The sequence below is a fragment of the Dasypus novemcinctus genome, chromosome 8 (genome assembly GCF_030445035.2).
Source record: "Dasypus novemcinctus isolate mDasNov1 chromosome 8, mDasNov1.1.hap2, whole genome shotgun sequence".
NCBI classification, from domain to species: Eukaryota; Metazoa; Chordata; class Mammalia; order Cingulata; family Dasypodidae; genus Dasypus; species Dasypus novemcinctus.
In genome coordinates, this window is record NC_080680.1 from 107,296,390 (window position 1) to 107,323,054 (window position 26,665).

General features: G+C 45.1%; 2 protein-coding genes and 1 pseudogene across 2 annotated transcripts in view; 2 read left to right on the top strand and 1 right to left on the bottom strand.

Annotated features, from left to right (window-relative positions):
• The window catches only part of LOC105744900 (zinc finger protein 420-like), a gene marked incomplete at its 5' end in the record, with an annotated part of 115,312 nt that overhangs the window by 12,937 nt on the left and 75,710 nt on the right, over window positions 1-26,665 (top strand).
• Window positions 1,929-3,538, bottom strand: LOC101424255 (nuclear prelamin A recognition factor pseudogene; annotated as a pseudogene).
• LOC139439519 (lipocalin Can f 6.0101-like) lies at window positions 21,398-25,966 on the top strand. The gene is made up of 7 exons (XM_071217048.1): window positions 21,398-21,539; window positions 22,335-22,471; window positions 23,222-23,295; window positions 23,960-24,070; window positions 24,410-24,511; window positions 24,694-24,739; window positions 25,686-25,966. Exons 1-7 carry the CDS (start codon window positions 21,444-21,446, stop codon window positions 25,693-25,695), a joined length of 576 nt encoding a protein of 191 aa, XP_071073149.1. The 5' UTR covers window positions 21,398-21,443; the 3' UTR covers window positions 25,696-25,966.

The window sequence follows — 26,665 nt, forward strand, 5'->3', positions numbered from 1 at the left end:
CCCTCCTTCCAGTGTCTGCTCTCTGTCCATTTGCTGCGTGCTCTTCTGTGTCTACTTGTATTCTCATTAGGCAGCTCCAGGAACTGATCCTGGACCTTCCAGAGTGGGAGAGAGGTGATCATTTTCTTGAGCCACCTCAGCTCCCTTGGTCTGCTGTGTCTCTCATTATCTCTCCTCTTTGTCTCTTTTTGTTGCATCATCTTACTGCACCAGTTCTCTGCATGGGCCAGCACTCCTGTGTGGGGCAGCACTCCAGGCAGGCCAGGTTCCTGTGTGAGCCAGCTTGCCACACAGGCCAGCCTGCCTTCACCAGGAGACCCTGGGTATTCAACCCTGGACCTCCTATACGGTAGACAGGAGCCCAATTGCTTGAGCCACATCCACTTCACTGTGTTTCTTATATTGCAGTGCCTTCTTTTTGAGTTTGAGCTTCTGGTTCAAGTGGAAAGTGTGGCCTCTTTTAGTTGTCAGTACCCCAACTTAGTTGTAGGCATAATGCCCTTACATTTTTTGAGTCTTCTATACCTGACACATTGTATATTCATGTGACAATGTGAATGCTATACGCAAATGGAATGGCAAAGAATTAGACACACATTGTGCATATATCTTCTGCTCATGCTCATGCTCTGTTGTCCCACCAGACTTCATATACAAAGCATAAGCTCAAAAATAAAAATTATTAAGAATTTCAAATTTTTTTTTTTTCACATTCACACACAACTTTGTGCTGTTTATTCCATAATCAGTTATTTTGAGGAATGGAAATTCGATTGAAAGCAAAAAATATACAATTTAACACAAAGTATGCTATTACCAACATATAGTTACACAGGGACAATCTAGACAGGGGAGGTAAAGGTCACGTGACACGCTGAGCACTAAAGAACGTCTTCCGCCTCCTCATGGAACCCGCCTGTTTATAAAACCACCCCCAGGCCACTGGCAGATGAACAATTTTGCAGGGTGACCCCCGATGGAAAGTTCCTGGATGCTGTCCGTGGCCAGTTGCTCAGCGGCCCTCTCCTCCTGTCTGTGCATAGGCGGCTTTCTGCGCCTCCCCATCCCTCAAGGCTGATACACCCGCCAGCAAGGGTGCCACGCCCAGCCCAGGGAGGTGTGAGGGAGGGTCCCCGCAGAGCAACGGGGGCCCCTGAGGCAAAGGACAGTGGGGGACATGGGGACACAGATGGGGGGATAGGGGAAGCTGTCCCAGCCAGCCCGGGACCGGGCAGTACCTCCCCCCTCGGTGGGAGGCAGCGGGCACCCAGAAGCGCAGGGCTTGACCCACACAGCCTGGCAGTCGGGCCCCAAGGCTCAGGGTGGCCTTCCGGCTCTCTAACCTGGTTTACATTTTTTTGCCTTTGGATAGTTAGATAGTTCTTAGTACCAGGGCCGGGTCAGACAGGTGCCCAGTGCTCGAGCCACCTCGCTCCCAGCGATGACCGTCTAGACCGTCAGCCCTCCCCCTGGCCTCACGGCAAGTTCACCTTGAAGCCGCACACAAGAGGGGCGCTGAGGGCACAGGGCCTGCGCCTACAGGGTCCAGCTAGAGCTGGGTCCCAGAAGGGCGGCCCCCGTGCCACCCCAGCACACAGCCTGTCACCTGAACTCGAGATCTTTCAAGAAAAACTAGAAATCCTGATTTATCTGGGAAGCCTCCTGGTTCCCAAGGCTGGCAATCCATTCAACTTCTAGGCACAACCATTTATCAGGGCCCACGGGTAAAACGCAGGGGCCGCGCTGGGCAGGGGCAGGCCGGGAGGTCGCAAGGCGGCGAGTCAGTGGCCCGCGGCCCACGGCCCAGCCTCCGCCATGCCTGCGTCAATCGTCTCTGAGAACTTGAGACGGGACCTCTGGAGGCTTAGGTTTTCCCAGGTCACCTTCATTTTTTTTTTAAACACCTAAAAGATAATAGTTTGTCTCTGTTTGTGTTCTTCGGGCTTTTGTCGTGGCCTTAGGATAAAGCGTATTTAATTGGGGAGCTCCTCTGTTACACCATTCCACACTCCACAGGAGAGCACCAGGAGCTGAGGGCGCCGGGCGGGCAGCGAGGTGAGCCCCAGCAGCCTGTCGGGTTTCTCCCGGTGCCCGCCACCCACGGCGCCTGCCCCTTCTGCTACCAGGTGATATGCAGGCCACTGGCAGGGAGCTTGGGGCCCGGGCCTGGGTGCGCGGTGTGCAGGGCCTGCTGGGCTCTGGGCGAGCCGGCGCCGTCCAGCCACTCCCGGTACAGCCTCTGCACCTGCTCGCTGCTTTCCGGGGGCCGCACCGGGAGCCCTGCGTAGATGCCTTCCATCTGCCGCAGCAGGGCTCTGTCCGCCTGCCCGTCCTTGGCCTGGGCCTGGCCTCTGCCGTTTAAGCACCCTCCCGGGCACGCGAGAACCTCCACGAAGTGGAAGGGGGACCCGCCCCTCCGCAGCCTCAAGACCACGTTCCGGATGTTCCGGAAGCCACAGGCGGCGGCAAAGCACAGCAGCACCGCCCCGTTCTTCTCCAGGGTGGCCTCCTGCAGGTCCTTGTTTCTCAGGGCCCGGCAGGTGACCCCCTCCACGTCCTCGCCGAACAGCTCCTTGGCTGCGTGTCTGAAGACGTGCGCCAGGTACCCGGCCGAGTTGGCTCCGTCGTGGCGCCTGACCTCTTCCTCCAAGTCTCCAAATAGGGTGTCAACGGCGGCTTCTGTCACCGGGAGGTCACTCTGCTCCATCATCTGTGCAACCTCACCTGACGTCAACACGCAGTCGACCGCCCGGCAGCAGTGCAGGGCCGCGTGAGGATCTTCTCGCAGTGCCTCCAGCTTCCTGTCGTGGCAGCGCGCCACGATGACATGGACCACCTTCTCTGGAGGCAGGTTCTGCCGCCTGGCAAAGTAATCCTTCACCAACGAGCCCATGATCTGCTGGGGGGACCTGGCGGTGCAGAGGTGGGGGGTGACGGGCTCGCCCAGCACCCGCTCCGGGTACTGAACCCAACCAGGACAGGCAGAGGTCAGCATGGATAAGGCCCGGTCGTCCTCACGGTGCTGGCGGTATCGGCGCACAAATTCTCGCTGGCTCTCCAGGATGCTGAAATCTGCAGCTATTGTCATGTCAAATACGTAGTGTACCCCAAGCCCTTTGAGGAAGCCACAGAGTCTTCTGGATGCATCAGTCACTCCGAGGCCGAGCTTAGCAGCGAAGTACGGCAGAGACTGAGGGCACACAGACACGGCCAGCACGCTGCGCGTCGAGAGGTCGCGCTTCTTGTTCAGGTTCAGGATGTGGAAGAACCCCCCCCCGCGCCCTGCCGGGCCACCTGGGCGCCCTCCTCCGCCGTCAGGCAGCTCTCGCACGCCAGGCAGTCACTCAGGAAGACGTTGGCATCAGCCAATTTATGGAATTCTCCTTTCTCTCCATTCTCATGGGCTGAGCTCGGGGTATCCACTAACGTATTTTCTTCATCATCAGCTTTTGTTTTTTTACTACATTCCTTGCGTGTGCAGTGCTCGCACTTCATCTGGAGCGCGGCGGGCGCGGGGCGCGCGGCTGAGGGGAGCGCGCAGACGCGGGTCAGCCGCCCGCCGCCCTTTGTTGGGGTTGACAGCCAAGGAGCCCCGAGAAAATCCTGTTGAACCGTGGCTCTTTAGTGGGCACAAGTGCCCTGATGAGCAGGGCCTGGGGGCGCTGGGGATATTGTTAACGAGGACCCCAGCGGATTCCAAGACCACGCTGAGAAGTGCGGCTTAGGGGGACTCTCTTTAGGGGTAAAAGCCCTGCGAGGCGTGTGGCAACGCAGGTGAACCTGGAAGGCGCCCCATGGAAGCAGCTTGTGGCACCTCGATGTCTTTGTCCACTTGTGTTTTGGGTGCGCTGCCGGGGAGGTGTGCGTGGGCCCATGTGCTGGGTCCCTTTCTTGGCCCTGGAGTGGTTTAAATGCTTTTGCACTTCACCTGCTGCTAAGTGGAGTGAGGATTTGCCATCAGCCCATTTCTGGCAGATCAAGAGAGACATCTATTTGAGTTGTTTTAGGACCATCGAGGATACATTTTCAATGCAGGATTGTGTTTTTCTCTTGCCTTCATCTCTTCACTCACTCCATTCATTCATTCATTCATTCATTCATTCATTCATTCTCAACAAATAGTACTGAATACTTCCTGTGTTCCAGGCATGGTGTGAGGCTCTGAAAATACAGGGGTGAGCACTCCGACAGTCCCTTGCCCTGGTCGCAGTCTCTGCGACAGGACGCCTCTCCACGGAGAGGCAGCCGGTGCATGTGGGGTGGCGATGGGGCAGAGACGGGACACCCACCTGGGTGGACCACCATCACCCGGCTCTCTGTGGGCAGCAGTGGGGGCGGTAGCCTGGGGTTGGCAGGGTGTTGGCTGAGCCTGGGGAGGGCAGGGGGGGAGCTGATCTCAAGAGCTCTGGAACATTCTTTCCCGGCATCTTTTCTGTCATTTTTCCGGAAGTCACAATGTTAACAGATGCAAACAAAAAAGTGCCTTAGAACTAGAGGTCTGGAAAGCCTAACCCCGAAGCAATGCGTGAATTCCTTTCACAAATCCTCTAGAATGACACCCCTATTTCTGTTGCACGCTATCTGAAGTTCCCTGGTTCGGTTTCTTGGCTGGTTGCCGTGGCTTTGGCACTCGATGCCCACACCCACCTGAGATACGAAGGCTTTTTGTGAGACACAAGAGATGCTTTTTCACCAGCGCGTGGCACATGAGTTTGGGAAGTGGAATTAGAGGCAAGGGTGTCAGGGAGGAACGGGCTACCTTCTACTTGCAGTAGGCTCCATCCTTACTTAATGCTTCTTATCAGTTATTCAAGAGCAACAGTTAGCCAGGACGCCCAAGAAGCAAATATTAGGACCAAATAGAATACTTCAGTAACAACTGTGTCAGAAGGAACTGTGGTTTGTGCATTCTATGACGTTTTTATAAAGGGCTGTATTTCTTTCGTGGAGGGGTGATGTGATGGAGACAGGCCAGACTAACTCATTTCATTATTTGCATTAAAATTACATTGGGCCTCTTCGAGTGGGCTTGGAGAATGCTCTGTGAATACCCATACCTGGATACAGGGAAGTCGGAGGCCCCCCCCCCTTCCTGTCATTGATAGGTGGCTGCCCTGCGTGCACTCAGCCCCAAGTCCTCGGCGGCTCTGTATCAGCTGGTGATGAACCCAGAGCCCCCAGCCCGCCTCGAGCGTACTAAACACAGGACCCCAGATGGAAGCCGCATCCCCGTTCAAAGCCTGCCTGGGTGGGGAGTTACTAAACTTGCTAATAGCTAAAAGGTTACTTACAATACACAGTTGTACCATTTTGTATATTGGGAGGGAATGGTGTTGGGGAAATGCCTAGAGCTTAAATCTGAATCTTGGTTTGGGGACAAATGTGATTTCAGGATAGTCTGATTCTTTCTACCTAATGTGCCTTTAAAACAGTCCATTTTCTATGTTTTGTATAATCAGAAACTGTACATGAAAAATAAAGTTTCAAACCAAAAAAAAAAAAAAATGACAGTAGAACATTAAACCAAGAATGGGTCCCTTTTGAGCACGGTTTCCTATGCAATTGCACAAGCAGCACACCCCCATGGCTCAGAAGCACATGCACGTGCATAGTCCTACACAATTGATTTATCTGTTATTTTACACATTGATCCCTACTACAAGATATGGGCTGCATGTCACCAGGGGGCACGCAAAGGAAGTTGTCCACCAGAGCCAACAGTTCATCCAGGACCACCTCCAGTGCATCCTTGTACTTGAAGAGTGTGAACATTATTCTGGTCATGCAGGCTCCGAGAGACGTGTGTCTGTGTTGTGTGGGGGCTTTATATTACGTGATCCTTTTAAATATGATTTATACTGGAATTTCAATGTGATTTATACTGGAAAGTTATTACATATCTTCTAAAAACTTTTGTTTTCCTTAGTTATTTATTGCTCTATATTATTCTGGTTATGTATTTTTCCCTTATTATTAAATAACTGTCAGAAGTATAAATCCCTTTTAGTTATTTCTTTTCTTGCTCCTCCTCATCTTTTATTCTCCTCTTTCTTCTTCCATTAAACATGCAGACATTCCTGGAGCTCTTGACCCACCCAATAAGATATTTGCTTTCAGATCTACTTTGTTGCATTCATCTTGGGACTTTCCTTTTCCATTATCCTAGGACTTCCCTTTCATTCTCTCTTGTGTACCGTCCCCTGCTTCTTGGATCCTGCATTTGTCTTTTTCTTGGATTTCTTCCTCATTTTGTGAATCTCTTCCTCCATCAACTTCCTGAGAAAGGATACATTAAAGTAAAAATTTTCAACTTTTTATAGGTGAAATTGTCTTCACTCTACTCTTGTGCTTGATTGTTTGGGTAGATATAAAACTATAGGTTAAAAATCATTTTTTTCCAGAATTTTAAAGGCATTTCTTTATTGGTTTCTAGCTTCACTGTTGCTGCTAAGAATGCCATTCTGATTTTAAATGCTTTTTATGTGACATGGATTTTTTTCCTTTATAACTTTTTAAAAACTTTATTTTGTACATTTCGTAATTGAAAATATAAACAAAAACTAAAAAGAAAAGAGTTGAAAAAAACATTTCTCAGTTAAATGTACTGGATACATTTTTTAATCATACAATATGTTACACAATATATAGTGTCTAGTATAGTGTATAGTATATGGTTCATAGTAATGCAGTCACCCAGTATTTGTCCTTTTGTGTCTCACTTGCTTTGCTCAACATAACGTCCTCCAGGTTCATCCATGTTACATTCTTTACGACTTCATTTCTTCTTACAGCTGCATAATATTTCATTGTGTGACTAGACGATTGTTTGCTTATTCATTCCTCTGTTGATGGAGATCTGGGTTGTTTCCAACTTTTGGCAATCATAAATAATGCCGCTATAAATGTCAGTGTGCAGATGTCTGTTCATGTCATGCTCTCAGTTCTTCTGGGTATATACCCAGTAGTGGCATTGCAGGGTCACGTGGCAAGTCTATATTCAACTTCTTTAGGAACTGCAAACAATCCTCCACAGTGACTGTACCATTCTGCATTCCCACCAACAGAGGAGAAGTGTCCCTATCTCTCCACATCCTCTCCAACACTTGTAGTTCTCTGTCTTTTAATAGTGGCCTTTCTGATAGGTATAAAATGATATCTCATTGTAGTTTTGATTTGCATTTCCTAATCATTAGTGATGTTGAGCATTTCATGATTTTTTTTTTTTTTTTTGCCGTTTGTATTTCTTCTTTGGACAAATGTCTATTTAATTCTTTTGCCCATTTTTTAATTGGGTTGTTTGTCTTTTTATTGTTGAGTTGTAACATCTCTTTATATATCCTGGATATTAAGCCCTTATTAGATATGTGATTTCCAAATATTTTCTCCCATTGAGTTGGCTGCCTTTTCACCCTTTTGACAAAGACCTGTGAGGAGCAAAAGTGTTTAATTTTGACGACGTCCCATTTATCTATTTTTTTTTGTCTATTGCACGTGGTTTGTGCGTAAGATCCAAGGGAATCACCACCTACTATAAGATCTTGAAAATGTGTCCCTACATTTTATTCAAGTAGTTTTATGGTCCTGGCTTTTATATTTAGGTCTTTGGTCCATTTTGAGTTGATTATTGTATAGGGAGGGAGATAGGGGTCCTCTTTCATTCTTTTGGTTTAAGATACCCAGTTGTCCCAGCACCATTTGTTGAAGAGACTGTTTTGTCCCATTAACATTAACTTGGTAGGTTTGTCAAAAACCAGTTGACTCTGTAGGTGAGGGTTTATTTCTGGGTTCTCAATTCTGTTCCACTGATCGATGTGTCTATCTTTATGCCAGTAGCATACTGTTGTTGTTTTATTTAAGATTTATTTATTTCTTTATTTTCCGCTCCTCTCCCCCCCGCCCCCTCCCTGGTTGTCTGTTCTCTGTATCTATTTGCTGCGTCATCTTCTTTGTCCACTTCTGTTATTGTCAGCGGCACGGGAATCTGTGTTTCTTTTTGTTGCGTCATCTTGTGTCAGCTCTCCATGTATGCAGCACCATTCCTGGGCAGGGTGCACTTTCTTTCACGCTGGGTGGCTCTCCTTACGGGGCGCATTCCTTGCGCATGGGGCTCCCCTACACGGGGGACACCCCTGCGTGGCACAGCACTCCACAACTGTAAAAACTGCAATAACTCAATTCAATTCTGATCCTAACTACTGGGAGTTAGACCAGACTCCAAAGGTACGGGAGATCCTCCCTCTAAAAGAGTGTCCTACAGGCACCAACGGCAAGTTTGGGGGCCCAGGCTGCCCATGCTTCTGACCAATTGGCTACAAATTTGGGGGTTCCCACCATACCCATTAGGTTCGATAGTTCACTAGAATGAGTCACAGCACTCACTGAAGCCAGATACAGTAATGTGGGAATAGACACACGTGTGCTCTGTAGTACCCAGAAACCTATAGAAAAGATGTGCATGACTCATCTCAGTAAACATTTTCACATGCAGGTTATTGAGTGTTGCAATGAAGTTCAATTGCTGATCACCCTAAGCTAGCAAGTACTCTCCACATTCAGATTCCCAGGTGTTTATTTTGCCTCAACCTCTTCTTTAGCCTTGAGTCCTCTGTACCTGTTTGAAATTTTTACCTAGCATGTTCAAATTTTACCTAGCATGCATCTAAAAATCAATGCATCCAAACGGAATCATTTTTTCCTTCAATTCTCCCTCCTTCAGTGTTTCCTGTCTTCATGAGTACCTTTGCAATTCATCTAGTTAGACTAATCAGGAAATTGGAAATAAACCTTGATCCCTCATACACTGTAAACCCCATATCTACTGCATTTCCAGATCTTATTTATTTTGCTTCTAAAAATTGCTCAGCTCCATCCACTTCTGTTCCAGCTAACATGTTCTCTTGACAGAATGCTGTAGTAGACTCCTAAGTCATCTCCCAGCATCCTCTCCTGCCTCCCCACTGCCCACTGCTATCCATTCTCTACACTGCTGCCAGAGTGAGTTCTAAAAGACTCCCTTATGATCATACCTCTCCCCTGCTTTTTTTTTTTTTAAGGGTTAGAAGAATATATTTAGTGGTTTTTTATTTTTATTTTTTAAAGATTTATTTAGACTTACTGGCATTCTACTTAAGTCCATCGTTCATTCCCCATCCTGAGGATTCTGGGATGGTCATGTCCACTCTACCTCTAAATGAGATGGGGCTGCGATTCCATAGGGCCAGTGGATGGAACTCTCTTGCTTGCAGTTGTAAACACTCTCAGTTCCTCAGCATGATAGTTGTCCATCATCATCTCCTTGTTAGTTGTCCTGGTTGAGACCAATGAACTGGAGTGTAGGTGTTGCAACTCAGTTGAGATTCAGGGCCCAGGTGGCATATGGACAGCCCAAAGATTTAAGTCTCTCAGATGTACACCTAACACCTCTAGTACTAATTATAGGTTCAAATAGAAGAGCTGAAGAGCCATGAGTAGGGAAACCACAGCTTCCAACTCTGTCATACTTGGGAGCATATATTCCAAAGTAGGTTCACTGGCAAGGCACCAAACTGCTGAGCTGTCTGCCCTGACTATAGTGTCTGGATGTCTCCAGAGCCCTCACAGCCCTGCTATCTGTGGTAGTATCTACTTCGGCAGTTTGAGTTCCGCTGAGATGTGCAAAAGTGTAACTTCTGGAATGATCTCCTGACTCACTTGAAGTCTCTTAACCATATAAACTCATTTGTCTTTACCTTTTCCCCCTTTTGGTCAAGGTCTTTTTCCAGTTGCCTTGCTAGTTGGCGCTTGGTGGTAATCCCTCAGTGCCAGGGAGGCGCATCCCAGGAGGCGCATTCCCAGGAGGCTTCCCTGCTTTTAAAACTCTTCAACATTTTCCCATTTTTGACAAAGTCAAAATCCTTAAAATGACCTTCATGGCTCTGCATGACCTGGCCTTTTCCCCCCTCTCTATCCTCAGCCCACTTCATAATCTACTTGTTTCTATCTCTAGCAACACAAGCCTTTTATTTCCCAGAACTTGCCACCTTCTTGCCACAAGACCTTTGCTTATATAATATACTCTTGCTTCCACCTAGAATGCTCTATTCCTCTTTCTAATTGATTTATATTCATCCTTCTGCTCTAAGTTTCCTTCCACATTCAGGCATTTAACTAATATTCCTTGAGTGCTAATTACCTGGTTGCACTGAGCTAAATGCTGAGGATGCACTGGTGAACTAGGCATAGTCCTTGCCCACAATAGGCTTGCAGTTTTCCCCAAATATTCTAAATCCTTTTTTTACTGTATTTCTATGACACTTATTTCAGTAATTTATTTATTTGTAGTAAAGTAAGCTCCCCTGCTGGACTCTATCAGTTTACTGTGGCTGTGGTAACAACTTACCACAATCTTGGTTTGAAATAATACACATTTATTGTCTTACAGATCTGGAAGCCAGAAGTCCAAAATTAGGATCACCGAGCCAAAATCAAGGTGCCAGCTGGGAGACGCTCCCTCCAGAGGCTCTAGAGGAGAATGTGTTCCTCGTCTCTTCCAGCTTCTGGCCCCTGCTGACATACTTGGCTTATGGCCCTATCGCTCCAACCTGCACAGCCAGCATTTTCTTTTCTCTCTCTGTTCCATCTTCACAGCATTTTCTCCCCTCTCAGTGTGTAAAATCTTCCTTTGCTTCCTCTTTTGCAAGTTTTTGCATCTCACAGCATGTAACATCACAGCAACAACTTTCTAAGCGAGTAAAACTAGACGTTCATTTCCTCATTAGGTCGCCTGTAGGAAAATAAAATCTTTCCTATTCTGCCACCTTGTGGCTGTATCTTATTACTGCTTTGCAAGTTTTTTTAAAAAGCATTTTATGTATTTTATTATTTTATCTTATTTTATTTTTGAGATACTGAGGATTGAACGCAGGGACTGCATATGTGGGAAGCAGGCGCTCAATCACTTGAGCTACATCTGCTCCTCTTTGCTAGTTTTTTTAATTAAAAAGTTTCAGTGGACACATCAAAGGAAGACTGATTTTCCAAAAGAAAAAATCAAGATCCTCAACAGTCATCTGCCAAGATCCTTTTTGACCATATAGGATAACATTCACATGTTCCAGGGATTCGGATGTAAATAACTTTTGAAGAATGATTTTTCAACCTTTCCCAGCCTCTATACTCCACAAAGGGAAGGATCCAATCGCCTTCCTTATTTTCCCTAAGCAGTAGTCCTTGCACAGAGATGCTTGCTAAATATATTTTGAATGAATGGATGACAGCACCCATGTGTAGTATTTCATAGCAGTCATGGCAATTTCCAGTTTTATTTTCATCTGCGTGCTTGTTCATTTAATGGCCATCTTCCCTACATTGGGCAAGAGTCTTGACACTTTTTGGTTATTGCTGCCAAAATACTGTCCCTGAATGAGGGCCAGGCATGGCGTATGCCTAGTTAACAATCAGATTCCCCAAGTGGCTGTGTGAAAGGAGGGATCACAACTAGGGAAATGCCAAGTGTCCTCAGGAGTAAGCATTCAAAGAACTTTTCCCCCAGAATTGTCGAGGTTCCTCTCCAATAGCCTGCCTGACCACACTCACCTACTCCCCAGGCTCTGTTCCCTTCCAGTCTCCCCTAAATATGGTCTAGCATATTTGCTATAGACTCTGATTAAGCTAGAGAAAGTGATTCCCCAAATCACCTACCCAAATTTGAATTGCTTAAACTAATTGTAGTTGAAAAAAATGCAACAATATTTCCTTACAGACAGGTGACAATTAATTAGCAGATTTCCACTGTTCAGCCCACTGTCATGATTCTTATCAATGTATCACAACATGCAACTTTATAAGTGAGTGGTGCTAGGCATTTCCTCATCAGGTCCTCTGCAGGGAAAGAAAATCTCTCTTTTCCTGCCGTTTTGTGGATCCCTCCTAGTTCTGCTTTGCTGGTGTTTAATGAAAGAATCTCTGTGGAAACATGAATCTTATCAGGATTTAGCATTTCTAGAAGGAAATTTATTTGGTTCTTTGGCTTATAGCACTTACTTCTTTTCAGGAGTCCAGACAAAAGGGTAGGCAATGAGGAAACTAGGTTTGGATTGAAAGTGTAAATTTGGTGCCTGCTGTGGGCTAAACTGTTTGGAATCAGAGAAGAATACAACCCGGTTGTTTTCCCTCCAGGGCTCAGTGTCCAGTGGAGGGAGATAGAGAATTATGTGGTGCAAGGCCATGAACAAAAGAATGAAGAGAAGGTAGGCTCTTTGGAAGGGGTGCACATGGAACGGAGCTAAGTGGCCTCAAGCTTTCTCCTGGGAAGCTGGGATCCCGTGGGTTGGTGCCCTCGGCAATAGGGTGCTTGTCTGTTCCCTGCTGGTTGTCAGGGACCTGTCTTCACCGCCACTGCTGTTCTTTGCATTGACCTGGGCACTCGGCAAAAACTAATTGGTTCCTAATTTGGATGCTTGTGGCATTCCTTTTATCCAGAAAATACATCAGATCCTTGTGGCTGTAGGCAACAAAATGCAATAGCCTTTCTTCAGATGAGTCATCAACAACCTGAAGCTACATTTCAGGCATGGAATAATGTGCTGAATTGCTCAAATGTTTGGAAACTGCAGTGTTTTCTTTAGACAAAACAGGTCTTTGGAATGCAACTGTTTATCTCCCATCCTTTGAAGAGAACAGTGCGGAAGCATGAGTTTATTGTCAGAAGGGGCGATGCAAAGACCTATGGGGAAGAGCCGGTGTTTCTCAATGGGGCGTTACTGCTGTGCTGGCTGAAACAGCTGCACCTTGTAGGGGACTGGCCTCAGCACTGCAGAGCGTCCATCATCCCCAGCTTCTGGGCACCAGATGTCAGTAGTGTTTCTTAGTGACCATGAAGACCAAAACTACCCCTATTCCTCCCAGAGTCCCCAACCCCCCCTTCCCCCAGGACTCGTGCTGCCAGAGGTAAAGAACCACTGACGCTTCTCACTGTCATTGATGGGAAAATTGAGGGCCAGATGGAAGGAGCTTGCCTAGGTCACAGACAAGCCATATATCAAACAATCAGAGAAGGTTTGCTGAAAACCTACTATAGGAACTCAGGCACTTTACTAGAGCTTGGGCAAGCCACAGAAGTACAAGAAATGACCAGTTTTCCAAAGAGGACAGAAAGAGTGAAGGAGCTAAGATTTATTGAGCATCCTTTGCATTCTAGCAGCTTCGAAACCTGTCCATGTAAGATTTGCCACAACTCTGAGGAAACAAAGACCCAGAGAAGTTAATTGAGGAGTGAGAATATGATCCCAGGTTCTTCTGACTCCAAAGTCAGTTATCCATTCACTTATTACCTTTCCAGTGTATGTGCAAGCTTAGAAATTAGTGTTAAAATATTTTCCAAAATTTGGAAATAAGGTAAAAAGGATGACTATATATCCTTTAAAAGTTATGCTGGAGCACTGTCTAAAAAGCCTTGCTAAGTGTCATCTGGCTCTCTAGGAAATATAACTATTTAACTTACTATTTACGATTGTTGAGGGCCCAGACTCTAAAGTTAGAGACCAACTAACAGAAAACCAAGAAAGTACAAATGATTTTTTTCCCAAGGAGGATAGATATGTAAATGATTCTGTCCAATAGAGAAGATTACTGTAAAGGTTATAGATTTATTGCCTTGTAAAACACTCACTCCTTGTATCTAACCTAGCAGTTTTATTCCAGATTTTTTTTTCTTTCTCACATCCTCTTTTGAACCAGCTGCCCTTCTTCTGGTTTCCTCAGTAATGAATTAATGAAATCATTGACACATGTTTACTATATAGTATGAAAATTAGGTTTTAAATTCCTTGGAGATTATATTTTTTGGAGAATGGGTTATATTTTGTACTACCATAAGCCAATATCACTTGGCTGCTGCAGTGTGAGAGTAAAGCTCCAACTGCTATATAGAACAAATGAGAAGGCTGAGAGCCAGCAGAGTCAAAGACAGGGCTTTGGAGGAGGAATAATATTTGAATAGGTAGCAATAAAGGAGGGCTCTCCAGGGGAGGATTGCAACACAAGCAAAGAAAGAAGGAAATTAAGCTTTTCGGTAGAGGCTGTGATTAGAAGAAGGGCGCCTGGTTTAGTCTTTCTCCTTGGATCAAGTTCTTGACCTCATGAGATGTGAATGTGAAGAGTTTTGTTTAAAGACTACTGTAAGTGGCCATGGTGGCTGCTGGGTGTGGGGAATGGGAGGAAGAGATGAGATGTGGAGGCGTTTTCAGGACTTGGAGTTGTCCTGGGTGGTGCTGCAGGGACAATTGCCAGACATTGTATGTCCTCCCATGGTCCACTGGATGGAACGTGGGAGAGTGTGGGCTATGATATGGACCATTGACAACGAGGTGCAACGATGCTCAGAGATGTGTTCACCAAGTGCAATGAATGTCTCATGATGATGGAGGAGAATGTTGCTATGGGGGGGGGGAGTGGGGTGGAGGTATGGGGGGACCTCATATTTTTTGAATGTAATATTAAAAAAATAAAGACAAAAAGAAAAAAAAAGACTACTATAGGGGAGTGGCTGTAGCTCAGTGGTTGAGTGCCTGCTTCCCATGTTCGAGGTCCTGGGTTCAAATCCCTGGTACTTCTTAAACAAACAAGGAAGCGGATGTGACTCAAGTGAAAAGGCCTCCACCTACCATATGGGAGGACCTAGGTTCAATCCCTGGGGCCTCCTGGTAAAAAAGAAGAAGAGAAAGCGTGCCCACATGGCAAACCGAGTACCCCATGGTGACCCAGGTGCCCATGCGGTGAGCCTAGTGCCCGCATGCTGAGCCAGTGCCCATGTGGCAAGGCAGTGCCCATGTGAGTCCACACATGGTGAGCCAATGCCTGCGGTGTGAGGTGAGTGCCTGCACAGTGAGCCAGAGCCTGCGCAAGTGAGTCACGCAACAAGATGATGATGCAACAAAAGAGGTGAAGGGGAGAGTCAAGGTGAAGCGCAACAGAGACCAGGACCTGAGGTGGCACAATTGACAGGGAACAGCTCTCCACATCAGAGGTCCCCATGATCAAATCCCAGTGAATCCTAGAGGAGAAAGATGAGAAGACAAGAAGAGAAATAGAAGAGAAGATCACACAGCGAATGGACACAGACAGCAAAAACAACAGGGTGGGGGTGGGGATGGGGTGGAGGAGGAGAAGGAAAAGAAACCAAACCAAACAGAAGAAAACTACTATTCAATGAGGGCAGAATTTGGAGCTAATTTATTCAATAACATATTCTTTGTTCCTGGACATAGTGGACCTGGAGAGGCTGTTTGTTGAATGAGTAAGTTCATCAAAATGGAAGACTATGATTAGGTTCCATTCATTGACCAGACCCTGTGCCAAGCTCTTTACACAAATAATTGCGTCAGTTCTCACTGTGATGGTATGAAGCAGAATTTTCTAATTTTTTTAAATGGTCCTGCCTATGATAAAACTGTAACATGGATGATCTTTAATTTGGGGGCCTCCTTAATCCTTTCTCCATGACTCAAGACTTATAATTATTCCTTCCATTGCCCAAACTTTCTCTTCCCACTCCAAGGCTGGTGGTGTCATCATTATTGTAATGAGTCAGTCCTAAATTACGTGTTGTTAAGAGAGGCCCAGAGGGCAGGCGATCTGGGTTACCTGGGGACATGCATACGTAAGTACTTGCTGAATTTTTTTTTAATTGTATTATCTTTTTTTATAAGATACTGAAATCAAACAAAATGTTACAATAAAAAAATATAAGCGGTTCCCATATACCCCACTCCCCACATCCCCACACTCCTCCCACAACAAGTACTTCTTTCATTAGTGTGGGACATTCATTGCATTTGATGAGCAAATTTTAGAGCATTGCTACACAGCATGGATTATATTGCTGAATTTTAATGAGTGGATCTGGAGGCAACAATCCCTGAGGTCCTTGGTTTTCTGACCCACAGGGCACCCTGGTATTGTGGTGGGAATTTTAAACTAAAACAGAGGGAAAGTGGTTCTGCTTTCACCCCTGTCCCTATCCCATGTGAGAAGAGATCTCTGGACCTCTTATGAGAAGACTCTCCATGTTTCTGGGTACTGGAATGGAGTCCCAGACAGAGATGTGTCGCTCCAATTCTCCCTTCAAGAAAGGACTCACTATGCTGCCCAGTTGTGAGGGGTATGGTTGACTGACAGCCTCCAACTGGTGACTCATTCAGATTTGCCTGGACCCTTGAGTCCGGGTACCAGTCTAGGATGGCCCCAGCCAATGACTGAGCAAGCATGTTATACAAGGGCTTATCCATTTCTGCTAGATGTAGGACTCCTCTAATAGCCTCTGGAGCCCCCCATTAGGAACAGAAACTTTATCTGATCTGCATGATGGTTTGATAGCTCCCCTTGCCCAATACTGCTTCCTCCATTGCCCATTCACAAATATTACTCCCTAATAAACATTTATCATTCTCAAGTCTGCTTCAGCATCTGCTTTTTGGAGAACCCAGCTAACACAGATGGGATGTTGGTAGTGCCAAACAATTTTCCAATGGTGAAGGGAATGGAGAATTTAAAATTGGATTTGAGCCAACATTAGCAGCATGTATATTGACCTGACTGCTAGGGACCAACAAATATTTCCACTCTGGCACATGGATCAAATAAGCTTGTGGTTCTTGTTATTCTTCTTGGCACAGAATATGCCTTGGTATAGTGTAACATGGCTTAAATGTTGCCACTGGCTTTCTCAATGAAGAATTTGTCCAACTGATTGAGAGTGTAAATGAGGACAAGGTCATGAGTACATTTCCAGCCAGCCAGTTCGTTTCATTCAAGTTACCCGGTTATAGATGGACTGTTATCTGTTCACACATGAACTCCATAAACCCCTTGCCCACCCAAAGTCATAGTCATGACTTGGGCCACTTGCTTCTCAACAACCTGGAAGACTGTCATCCTTTTCTTGGGCCTCTTATAAAATGCCCTATATTTGGTATTTGTGTGAGAGTCTTAATGTGGTTATGACCAGGTATTTTTTGGTATGTAAGCAACTCCTATAATTCCTCATCAGAAGAGAAATACCCCTAAATCATCCATCCATCCATTCATCCATCCAATGGTTGTTGATCGCCCTTTATTGCTCAGACTCTTGCAGCCACATGCCAAGCACCACATCTTTAAGAAATCTGCATGCAGCTTCTTCAGTAGCAACTACCAGGCAGACTCCTTTGAGGGCTGACAGCATTACTATTCCTGTCATCTGTTTTTCATGTCAGAAACAGCAGGCCCCAATTCATGTAGTGGAGCCAATAAGAGTGAGGGCTCAGGCCTCAGACAATCTCAGATTCAAATATGGGTTCTCCCATTCACGATTCTGTAAAACAAGATAAAATTGTTTTACAGCTCTCATGCAGAGCTTATGAAGATTTGATAAAATAATGTGCGTAAAGTGATCATTTAATGCTGACTGAGGGCTTACCCTATTTCAGACATTGAAATATTATTTTAATATATCTGGCCCCAGGACAAGTGAGACTTGGACTGCTACAAAACATACTTCCATTGTAACTATTTGTCTTGGTAAATGGACCTTGGCATAATCCCTGCTTGGAGCGCCCTGAGCAAATATGACTTTGTGACAAGATGTTCTTTCTTTGGTTACCAGGCTTTTGCCACTTTGTTGTGTTGAAATCCAAGGACCTTACATATTAAACTAGCTGATGCAACATGGCTCTAATGTAGCAGTTTGCAATCTATATCAGTGCTATGCTTGAAATGTGGAGATATAACAAGATAAACACTCTGCTCTTAAAAGATTGATAGATTGGGGGGCAGGTGACTGGGCAGCTCAACCCTGGAATGGCTGGCCATTCTTGACAAGAGTCAGGACCATATTCAGTGGTCCCATTAAAGACAAGGCCCAAAGGCCAGCTCTTCAGGGCAGCAGTAGACCAGAGGGTCACTTGTCCCATCTGCTGCTGTTCTGCTGAGACCCACTCATCAGAATTGCTCTTCCTCCCTCGGCAGAAAGGCAGGAGTCAGTGCCCCTGGACCTGTAGGCTGGCAGAACAACTCAGTTCTCACCCCTTTCTCCCTAACAGAAAGCACAGAACCTTGTCGGGAGTGGGAGAAACAGAAACCCTCTACTCCTCAGAGACCGTCCTTTTCCTTCCCTGCTGGATCAGGAGAGGACAGGATGTCATTGAAGAGTGCTTGTTTTCTGTCTTTACTTCTTGTGAATTTGTGCTCCTTGGGTAAAGCTCCATTTACCTGGAGGAAGAAAACCATTCTGGCTCCATGAAGAGCTCCAAGAATTGGGAGATCAGTCTTTAACTGGACCTAATCATGTTTCCCTTTTTTTCTCTTCTTATTCTTCTTCATTACTATTGGTTCTTCTGTTTTCCTATATGAAATTGTTTACTTTCGACTGTATAATCAAATTGTTTTTAAATCATCCTCATACTGGCCAGGAGTTCCTTCAGGGCCCAGCCCCGACCTTGTCTATCTCTTTAGCCTTCCAAATGCCAGATATACACCCAGCACAGTAAGCATTTGATCATGATAATTGAACTAAGTTCAGTCATCATTTTTTGAAACCTTTTAGTAGCATCACCTTCTAAAGCAACTTGCTACACCACAGAAAAAATTGCTCTGCAATCAAATGCTGAATCAGGTATCTTGCATTATACAATAGATGCATTTCCTATAGATGGGTGGGCAAGTGAACTTTTGTAAATTAACTCTTTGTCCCATGTGTTTACACTTTTACACTACCATCTGGGAAATTCCTTAATATCAGTAATTACTTTTCTGTTTCCACTTCCTCTTTTTTTTTTTCTTTCTGGTCATCCTTCCTTATCTCTCTGCCTCATTCAATGCTCCCCAATACAAAAGTTATTCTTTCATTCGACTGTGATATTTATTGATCGCCGACAACCTGTGAGAGTGTTTTCAGATCATAGGTCCACAGCTCTTAGCACAAATATTTAAATGCAGCGCAAGTGTATTGTTTAAGGGAACTCTTTTTTAAAGCAAAGTATCCCTCTTGACTGATTCAATTAGTTCATCTTTGGTTTTGTCTGGATTTTCTTTCACCAAGTCTCTAGATGGATGGCATTGCATCTACTGGGTATTTTTGCAGTCTTGTCCTTGCCATTTCAGTTCTTCTAGTCTTTCCTGGCAGTGCCCAACCTAATCGCCAAAACGTGGCAAGTTTGAAATGGAAGCGAATAGCCAAAATGGGGAATAGTCAATTCAAGTCTTAGTAGATAAGATAATATAAAACATAAGCTTTTGCTCATAGATTTTAGTTTAAAGCTCTCCCTCCACTCCATTGATACAATAATATAAATTAGGAGGTGAATGCCCAAAAGCAATCGTTATTTACAAAAGGATTTTCAAGAAGATTCACTTTAATAACAAGAATTCCTAGTGCTTTTAAAGATAGGATTTTGCGTACAAAGCATTCCAAAGGTGGTGCTGTGTAGCAGGTGCTACGAGAGGTACAAAGTGGACCAAGGTAGATATCTCCTCCTTCAGGGAAATTATTCCTTGTATGGAAAAAAAAAATACCAGAATGAGACAGTATTGCCCTACAGTATAAGAGTCCAGAGTTAGGAAAGCTGTGGGATGGGATAGGGACGGTGTGTGCAGCAGCCGCTGCTAACGCTCATGTCAGCCTCATAGCCCAGGAAGAGTTCATTGTGCAAACCTGGCTGCTCATGGGCTGCCATCTTATTCTTGGAGAGAAGCAAATAGAGGGAATAAGGCAGTCAGCCTTTTCCACCAGATGCAAGCTCAGGTCAGCAAAACCCACTACAATCCATGATGGGTGAAGTGACATAAACTTCAAAATACCAGAGATTGGATATTGGTTGAACATGAACAAGGAATGATCACTAAGGGGCTGGGGTGACTTTCTTTTGTAAGCAGGCCACAGATAGAAAGCCATGATTCTTAGGACCTCTACCCACTCTCTTGTGCCCAGCTCCTCCCATGACACCAGCCTCTTTCTGTTTTGAGAGTACACAGGATCCTGCCTCAGTATTCCTCCCACCTAGAGAAAATAGTCTTCTCAACTACACTACACATTTCCATACCTTCCCTACTTTTCAAGACTTACCCTAAGCTCCACCTTCTCCAGGAAGCATTTTCTGACCTAACCGTCCAGACATTATGCTGTGGATTCTACACATATTGAGTCCCTACAGCCATATGTTAGGTAAATTATCCCCAAAGGAGGATGTTCAGTCCAGAGAGGTTAACTGACCTGTCCATACGGTTTCCTAATGGCAGAAATGGGAGCAAAGCCCAGCTCTGCATGACCCCGAACTCCATGCTCTTAAGCACTTTCTACATAATGGCTTATTTCATTATGCTTTTTCATTAGATTTTTTAGTGAGTATATGAAGCATTACCCCAACTTCACTTGAAAGAAGGGAAGCTACCATTTCTCCCATGGGGCCCATTGGGTAGGGATATAGGCATCATGGTTAAAGAGTTCATCATTAATTGTGGGGCAGGGAAGGTTGCAAAGGCTGGATGCAGAGAATAAGGAAAAGTACCTAAAGAATATCGAGTACCAGACACCGTATTTTAAAGACTATTTTATTCAGCCCAACTTTAATGCTTTATGACAGGTACTATCATCTTTTTTTTTTTAAGATTTATTATTTATTTATTTCTCTCCCCTTCCCCCCAACCCCCCATTGTCTGCTCTCTGTGTTCATTCTCTCTGTGTTCTTCTGTATCCGCTTGCATTATCCAGTGGCACTGGGAAACTGCATCTCTTTTTTGTTGCGTCATCTTGCTGTATCAGCTCTCCATGTGTGTGGCACCACTCCTGGGTAGGCTGCGCTTTTTTTTTGTGCGGGGGGTCTCCTTGCAGGGCATACTCCTTGTGTATGGGGTACCCCCATGCTGGGACACCCCTGCGTGGCACGGCACTCCTTGCACACTGCAGTGCTGCATGTGAGCCAGGTTACCACACAGATCAGGAAACCCTGGGGATTGAACCCTGGACCCTCCATATGGTAGATGGATGCTCTATCAGTTGAGCCACGTCTGTTTCCCACTATAATCTTTAATAGAGACAATTTTCTGTTTTGAGGTTCATGAAAACTTAATTCCTCTCATTATCTTTGACTTTTTTATTCCAAGCCAGATCTGCGGTTAAATCTGGTTCTAAAAGACAGCTCTTTATAACATCCACTATTTTTCTTGAGAACATGTTTTGAGAAATTTAAGGTCACCAGGTAGATCTAAAAGGGATGGGATTGCCAATTTTCAAAAAGGGCAAGGATAATCCTTGGACCCACACCAGTGAATGACAGACCATTTCATAGAGTGGGAGGAGGAAAGGTAGTGACCCATGGACAGAAAACTGGGCTCAGACTCAGTATAAAGACTGAGGAGCTGGGGCATGGAGTCACTTTAGGCAACAAGTCACTCCAGGTGCCTGTAGAGGAGACGTGCTGTCCCCTGTCAAGATGAAGCTGCTTTTGCTGTGTCTGGGGCTGTCTCTGGTCTATGCCGACCAGGAAGAGAGCCATGATGTTGTGACAAGCAACTTTGATATGTCAAAGGTAGAGTCTGTGGACTTCTGAGGGTGGATTGGGGGATTTTGAAACTAGTTGAGTCCTACTGGAGGGTAGGGGTTACTTGGCCTATTAGATAAAAGGGATGGTTTCAGACCTTGGACTAAAAGTGATTGTACCATGTCAAAAGACGACAAAAGGAAGCGGACTTGGCCCAGTGGTTAGGTCGTCCATCTACCAAATGGGAGGTCCGTGTTTCTAACCCCGGGCCCCCTTGACCTGTGTGGAGCTGGCCATATACAGTGCTGATATGCGGAAGGAGTGCCGTGCCATGCAGGGGTGTCCCCGAAAAGGAGTGCTGTGCCACGCAGGGGTGTCCTCGCGTGGGGGAGCCCCATGTGCAAGGAGTGTGCCCTGTAAGGAGAGCCGCCCAGCGTGAAAGAAAGTGCAGCCTGCCCAAGAAAGTCACTGCATACATGGAGAGCTGACACAACAAGATGACGCAACAAAAAGAAACCCAGATTCCCATGCTGCTGAAAGCAACAGAAGCGGACAAAAGAAGAACATGCAGCATATAGACGCAGAGAACAGACAATTGGGGTGGGAGGGAAGGGGAGAGAAATAAAGAAAGAAAATCTTTAAAAAAAAAAAAAGACGACAACACTTGGGGACCTCCATTCTCACTGGTGGGACAGTGGAAAGAGTCCTGGGTGTTTTGCCAGTTGACCTGAGTCCTAATTCCGTCTTCACATCTTATCCAATGGGCCAGCATTAAAGGTGAGCATGTTCATGTGTGTCTTCTCTCCTCTCTTCTTACCTCATCATTTTACTGATTTTTTACAGGTTGAAGGTGAATGGTATTCCATTGTCTTGGCCTCAGACAGGAGAGAATATATAGAAGAGAATGGTTTCATGAGGGTTTTTGTGAAAAGCATCCATGTCTTGCCCAACTCGTCTCTGTTCTTTCAATTTCATATGAAGTAAGTGTGGCCTTTATTATCTGGGAGAGGAAAGTAGAAGCCTTGGTTTTGTCTTGGACCTCTACACCCACATACCCCTACATACACATGTACACATATGCATGTTGTGCATGCATGCTGGGCCTGTGCCCAAAATCAGAGTGTCTCATGGCACTGATTGAGGACTTGATGGACCTAAGGCTTTTCCAGATTCAGAGACAAGAGTTGGTAACAGAAGGAAATGGAAGTGAGGGAAGTAGGGGACAGAGAGGCATCAGAGTCACAAGAAGTGTGGCAGTATAGGTTAGGTAAAGAGCAAAGAATTTGGATTAACAGCCTGAATTCTAACCTATCTCTATTTCTTACTAGTTGTTTGACCAAGAAAATTCCTCTCCTTCCACTTGCTTTTTCCCTTTGGTAAAAGTGGGTGATAACTGTCCCTCGTGGCTTTTTTTGTGAGATAATGTTGTAAAGTACTCATCTGAGAGGCTGGCACGTGATGAGGACTCAGCTAACTGTCTAAACAAGTAGTTTCAGAAAGAGTAATAGTGGAAATAGTGGTAGGAGTAACAATAACAGGAAGAGTTGAGTTATTTTTATAGTATCAAATCAAGTGAAATAATGTAAATTAAAGTTCTGGAAATGGTATTAAAATGTTCAAAAGGTAAATGGAATGATAAACTGAAGTTATAGGTAGATCGGAGGTGGGGGGCAGGGAGGGAGTCAGCTCCTAGCAACATCTCTTGGACATCAATCCACTCTGTTTTACAGAACAAATGGAGAATGTATTTCAATAAATTTTACTTGTGACAAAACAGAGGTGCAGGATGAATACAGTGTTGAGTGTAAGTAAACAGAAAACTCTTCCTTATTTCTACTTCAGACTGCTAGGAATTTACAGAACCCCAATATCTTTGGGACCATGATCAATTGCTGATCAACGTTTTGTGTTTTTTTTTAAGTAATATAATGGGGACCACATAATAGTCAATGACCTGAGTTTGGGAAAACTTTGTTGTAAAATACCGATGCCTGGCTCTTAATGCCACTAGATGAAGAGAAGTGATTTGGTCATATGTCCCTCCTGCAAAAAAAGTAAATTGGCAGGACAGTCTCTCTCTTTCTGATGATGCCTGGTGGCCACTGAACAGCACATTGCTGAGGATGTAGCACGGGGTACATAGGCCAGTGGGGTTTAAACAAGAAGATGGAGACACGTCATGGGCAGCGATGCTGAGGGAGGTGGGTGGTCTCAGGGAGGTAAAGAGGGTGAATGGCTGCTGGGGCTGAATCCTTCTGCCACTAGTGGTCAGTTTACCACTATCCCTTTTCTTAAAATTCACCTCATACAGCACAGGTTGACGCAAATGGAAGGCATTAGCCATCCTCTGTCTCTACCTCTTGCAGGACATGCACTTGAATTTATTATGTGAGAGAGAACAGGTGAAGAGTTTCGCTTGCTTACCATGGACCAATGAAGTTCTGAACTGTGTTCTGTTTCCTCCACAGATCGTGGAATTAATAAATTTCACATACTTGAAACTGATTATGAGAAATATATTTTTTATACACTCACGAATTACTACGAGGGAACACAATTCAAATTGATGGAGCTCTATGGTAGAGTATTTTCCTGCTGGCACTCATCTTGGGGTGGGGAGAAAGGAACCCTGGAGACAAAATGGCCTTCCCAGGCTTAGCCTAGGAGATCCTCCCTCTCTGAAGACAGATGTTCACTTTGGGGATTCCTCAGTCTCAGTGATGGGAAGATGATGAAATCTTTCATCATGCCAGAAGGGAGAGTCTACTGATGTCAAATTGCAGGACAGCTCATATCCCCCACAACTCTGCCACCTGAGCCCCCAGACAGTACCATCCGTTCCCTGATCTCTCTTGAGCCCCACCTCTCACTTGCCTCAGTGACAAGAGTCCCAGTAGTTACAGTCACTTTCCCTACAGCCCGAAAGAAAAACCTCAGCCAAAAAATCAAGGAACGGTTTGAGAAACTTTGCCAAGAGAATGGAATTGTTAAGGAAAACATACTTGACCTGACAAAAGTCGGTAAGTTCAGCGATTTCTAGCTTTCTCTTCTTCACTTCCCATATTGCTGAAGGGAAAAATCCAAGGGACAGTAATGCCTCCTCTATTCATTGCCCTTAGTCCCAACCAAGAGAATCATCTGGTTTCTCTCTGGGAAAGGAGCTGGGGTTGGGGTCTGAATGTGTTCTGCTCTGCCTCTACAGATCGCTGTCTTGAGGCCCGAGAGACGGGAGATGCCCCAGCCTCCAGGTTGGTGATCTCTAATGCTGGGGAAGATGGGGTGGTCCAGGAGCTAGTGCCTTCTGAAAGCATTGGGAGTTTGTTATAGTAAAAGCAACTTGGTAAGGAAGCTGGTGAGAAGAGCTTGAAATTTGCGTTGGAGGCCCTGGGTTCAGGACCCACTCCTACAGTGAGCTTTCCAGCAGATGACCTAAGGAATTAAGAAGCAAACAATGACATCGACCTTGTGGAGAGTGGATATAATGCTGGTGAAAAGGCACAGTCGTTGATAATGGGCTAAAGAATGATTGGCACTTGAAGTTTGAAATGGAAAAAGAGTAGCAGAGTAGCAGTATGAAACTCAAATACACTTCTTTGTTTGTGGTCCATCTTCCAAGTGCAGGAAGCCCTCTCTGCCTCCACTTGTAAGAATTTCTTCTTTTGTACTTCTTTTGTACTTGGCTGTGCCTGCTCAATCTCAGAGTGGAGGTGTGTGACCTTCCCATTTCCTCCAACCTGGCAAATAGACGCTGTGTTTCCTCACCTGATTCCTGCCTCAGAATGATTGTGGGGCTTCATTCAGATAATGTATGAAACATCTCAGCACCTGAGGCTTGCATAAAGTAAGCATTTAGTAAAAGGTTGCTGTGACTGTTCGCCATTATTCCTTAATCTACCACAAAGTCTTCAAAACTTCTAATTCTGGAAAATGGTAAACGCAAGCCTAGAAACCTTCAGTGCCTTCTTTCTCTTTTCTATAGTCTCAGAGGAAGGTTAAGATGGCATCAGCCACAGAAAAGATGTCATTTAGTCAATGCTCTCCCTGCTCTCTTCAGGCAAATAACAGGTTAAATTAAATGCAGGCTGATTTCTATCCTCACCATTTTTCTCTTTAATGGAAATTAATTTGGTCCTCAATTCAATGCAAAGAAAGCTTAACAAGTTTCTATGTTCTCTTTCTCCTCTTCTTACTTAGCACCAAGTGAATGCTTCCTCACTTGGGCTCCAAGTGCTTCCTTTCCATGGTCTCTTCATCATCTCAAGATAAATCCTGCAACCTGATTTCCATCACTATCGCACATAAAAGCCTGATCCCCGCATCTTCAGGATCTTCCCTGACTGCCTTGGAAGACTCATCAATTCCCCAAGAATCAAAGGATTTCTCTGAGTTTCTGACTCTCTTTGCCATACCCAGGGAACTGTACCATGAATATATCCTTCCTCTAACTAGTCAATAAATGATTAACCTTGCTGTCATGTGATATGTCTTTGGATATGGGACAAACGTGGGCTGATTGCAAGTGAATGAGGGGGTTTCCTTGGCCCTGCACCCAAATTCCTCCTCTAGCTATTTAGAATCTTCCTTAGTCTCAGGATTCTTGCTCCTCTGCAGTACTTCTCTGTCCATTATCCCAAGTCCCTGTGAACACTGCTTGCCGTTTGATTAGTCTACTTCTTAGGAAACTGATAAGACTGTCCATGTAGTACAAGAATGTAAGAATTTCCCCCATAACTTCTCCATCTTAGAATTATCTACTGAGAGATAAAAATGCTGAGGCTGGTACCATATTGATGTGTTTCAAGACATGCCCCTGTAGCCCAGCTTCTCTATATTATTCATGCTAAGAGATTGTATCCTTTCACACTTTTAGAGAGTATGTAAAACCCTCCTTCAACCACTGCTATTATCTACTGTGAACATATTAAGTGAGGTTCTATTAAATGTGAGATAGCAACGCCTCTCTTCTGTACTTGGTTATGTCAGGAGGTATCAAGGGGTTAAATGTTATTATCCTCTTCTTCGAAGAGCTAACAGTCTTTGGGAAGAGGGAAATTATTGATCCATCCCCGTTTCTTATCCTTTCCCACCACCACCAGCACATGAAAACAGCGTAAATGTTACACATGGGTTTTTGGGCAGAGCAAGACATGGGTGGAAGGTTGTCACGCCAAAAG

Bases quoted from the DNA above. Each gene is read 5' to 3' on its own strand.
- LOC139439519 (XM_071217048.1), top strand. From the start codon at position 21,444: ATGAAGCTGCTTTTGCTGTGTCTGGGGCTGTCTCTGGTCTATGCCGAC. The intron at 21,540-22,334 runs GTAGAGTCTGTG...GATTTTTTACAG, and splicing joins GCAACTTTGATATGTCAAAG to GTTGAAGGTGAATGGTATTC. The intron at 24,512-24,693 runs GTAAGTTCAGCG...CTGCCTCTACAG, and splicing joins ACTTGACCTGACAAAAGTCG to ATCGCTGTCTTGAGGCCCGA.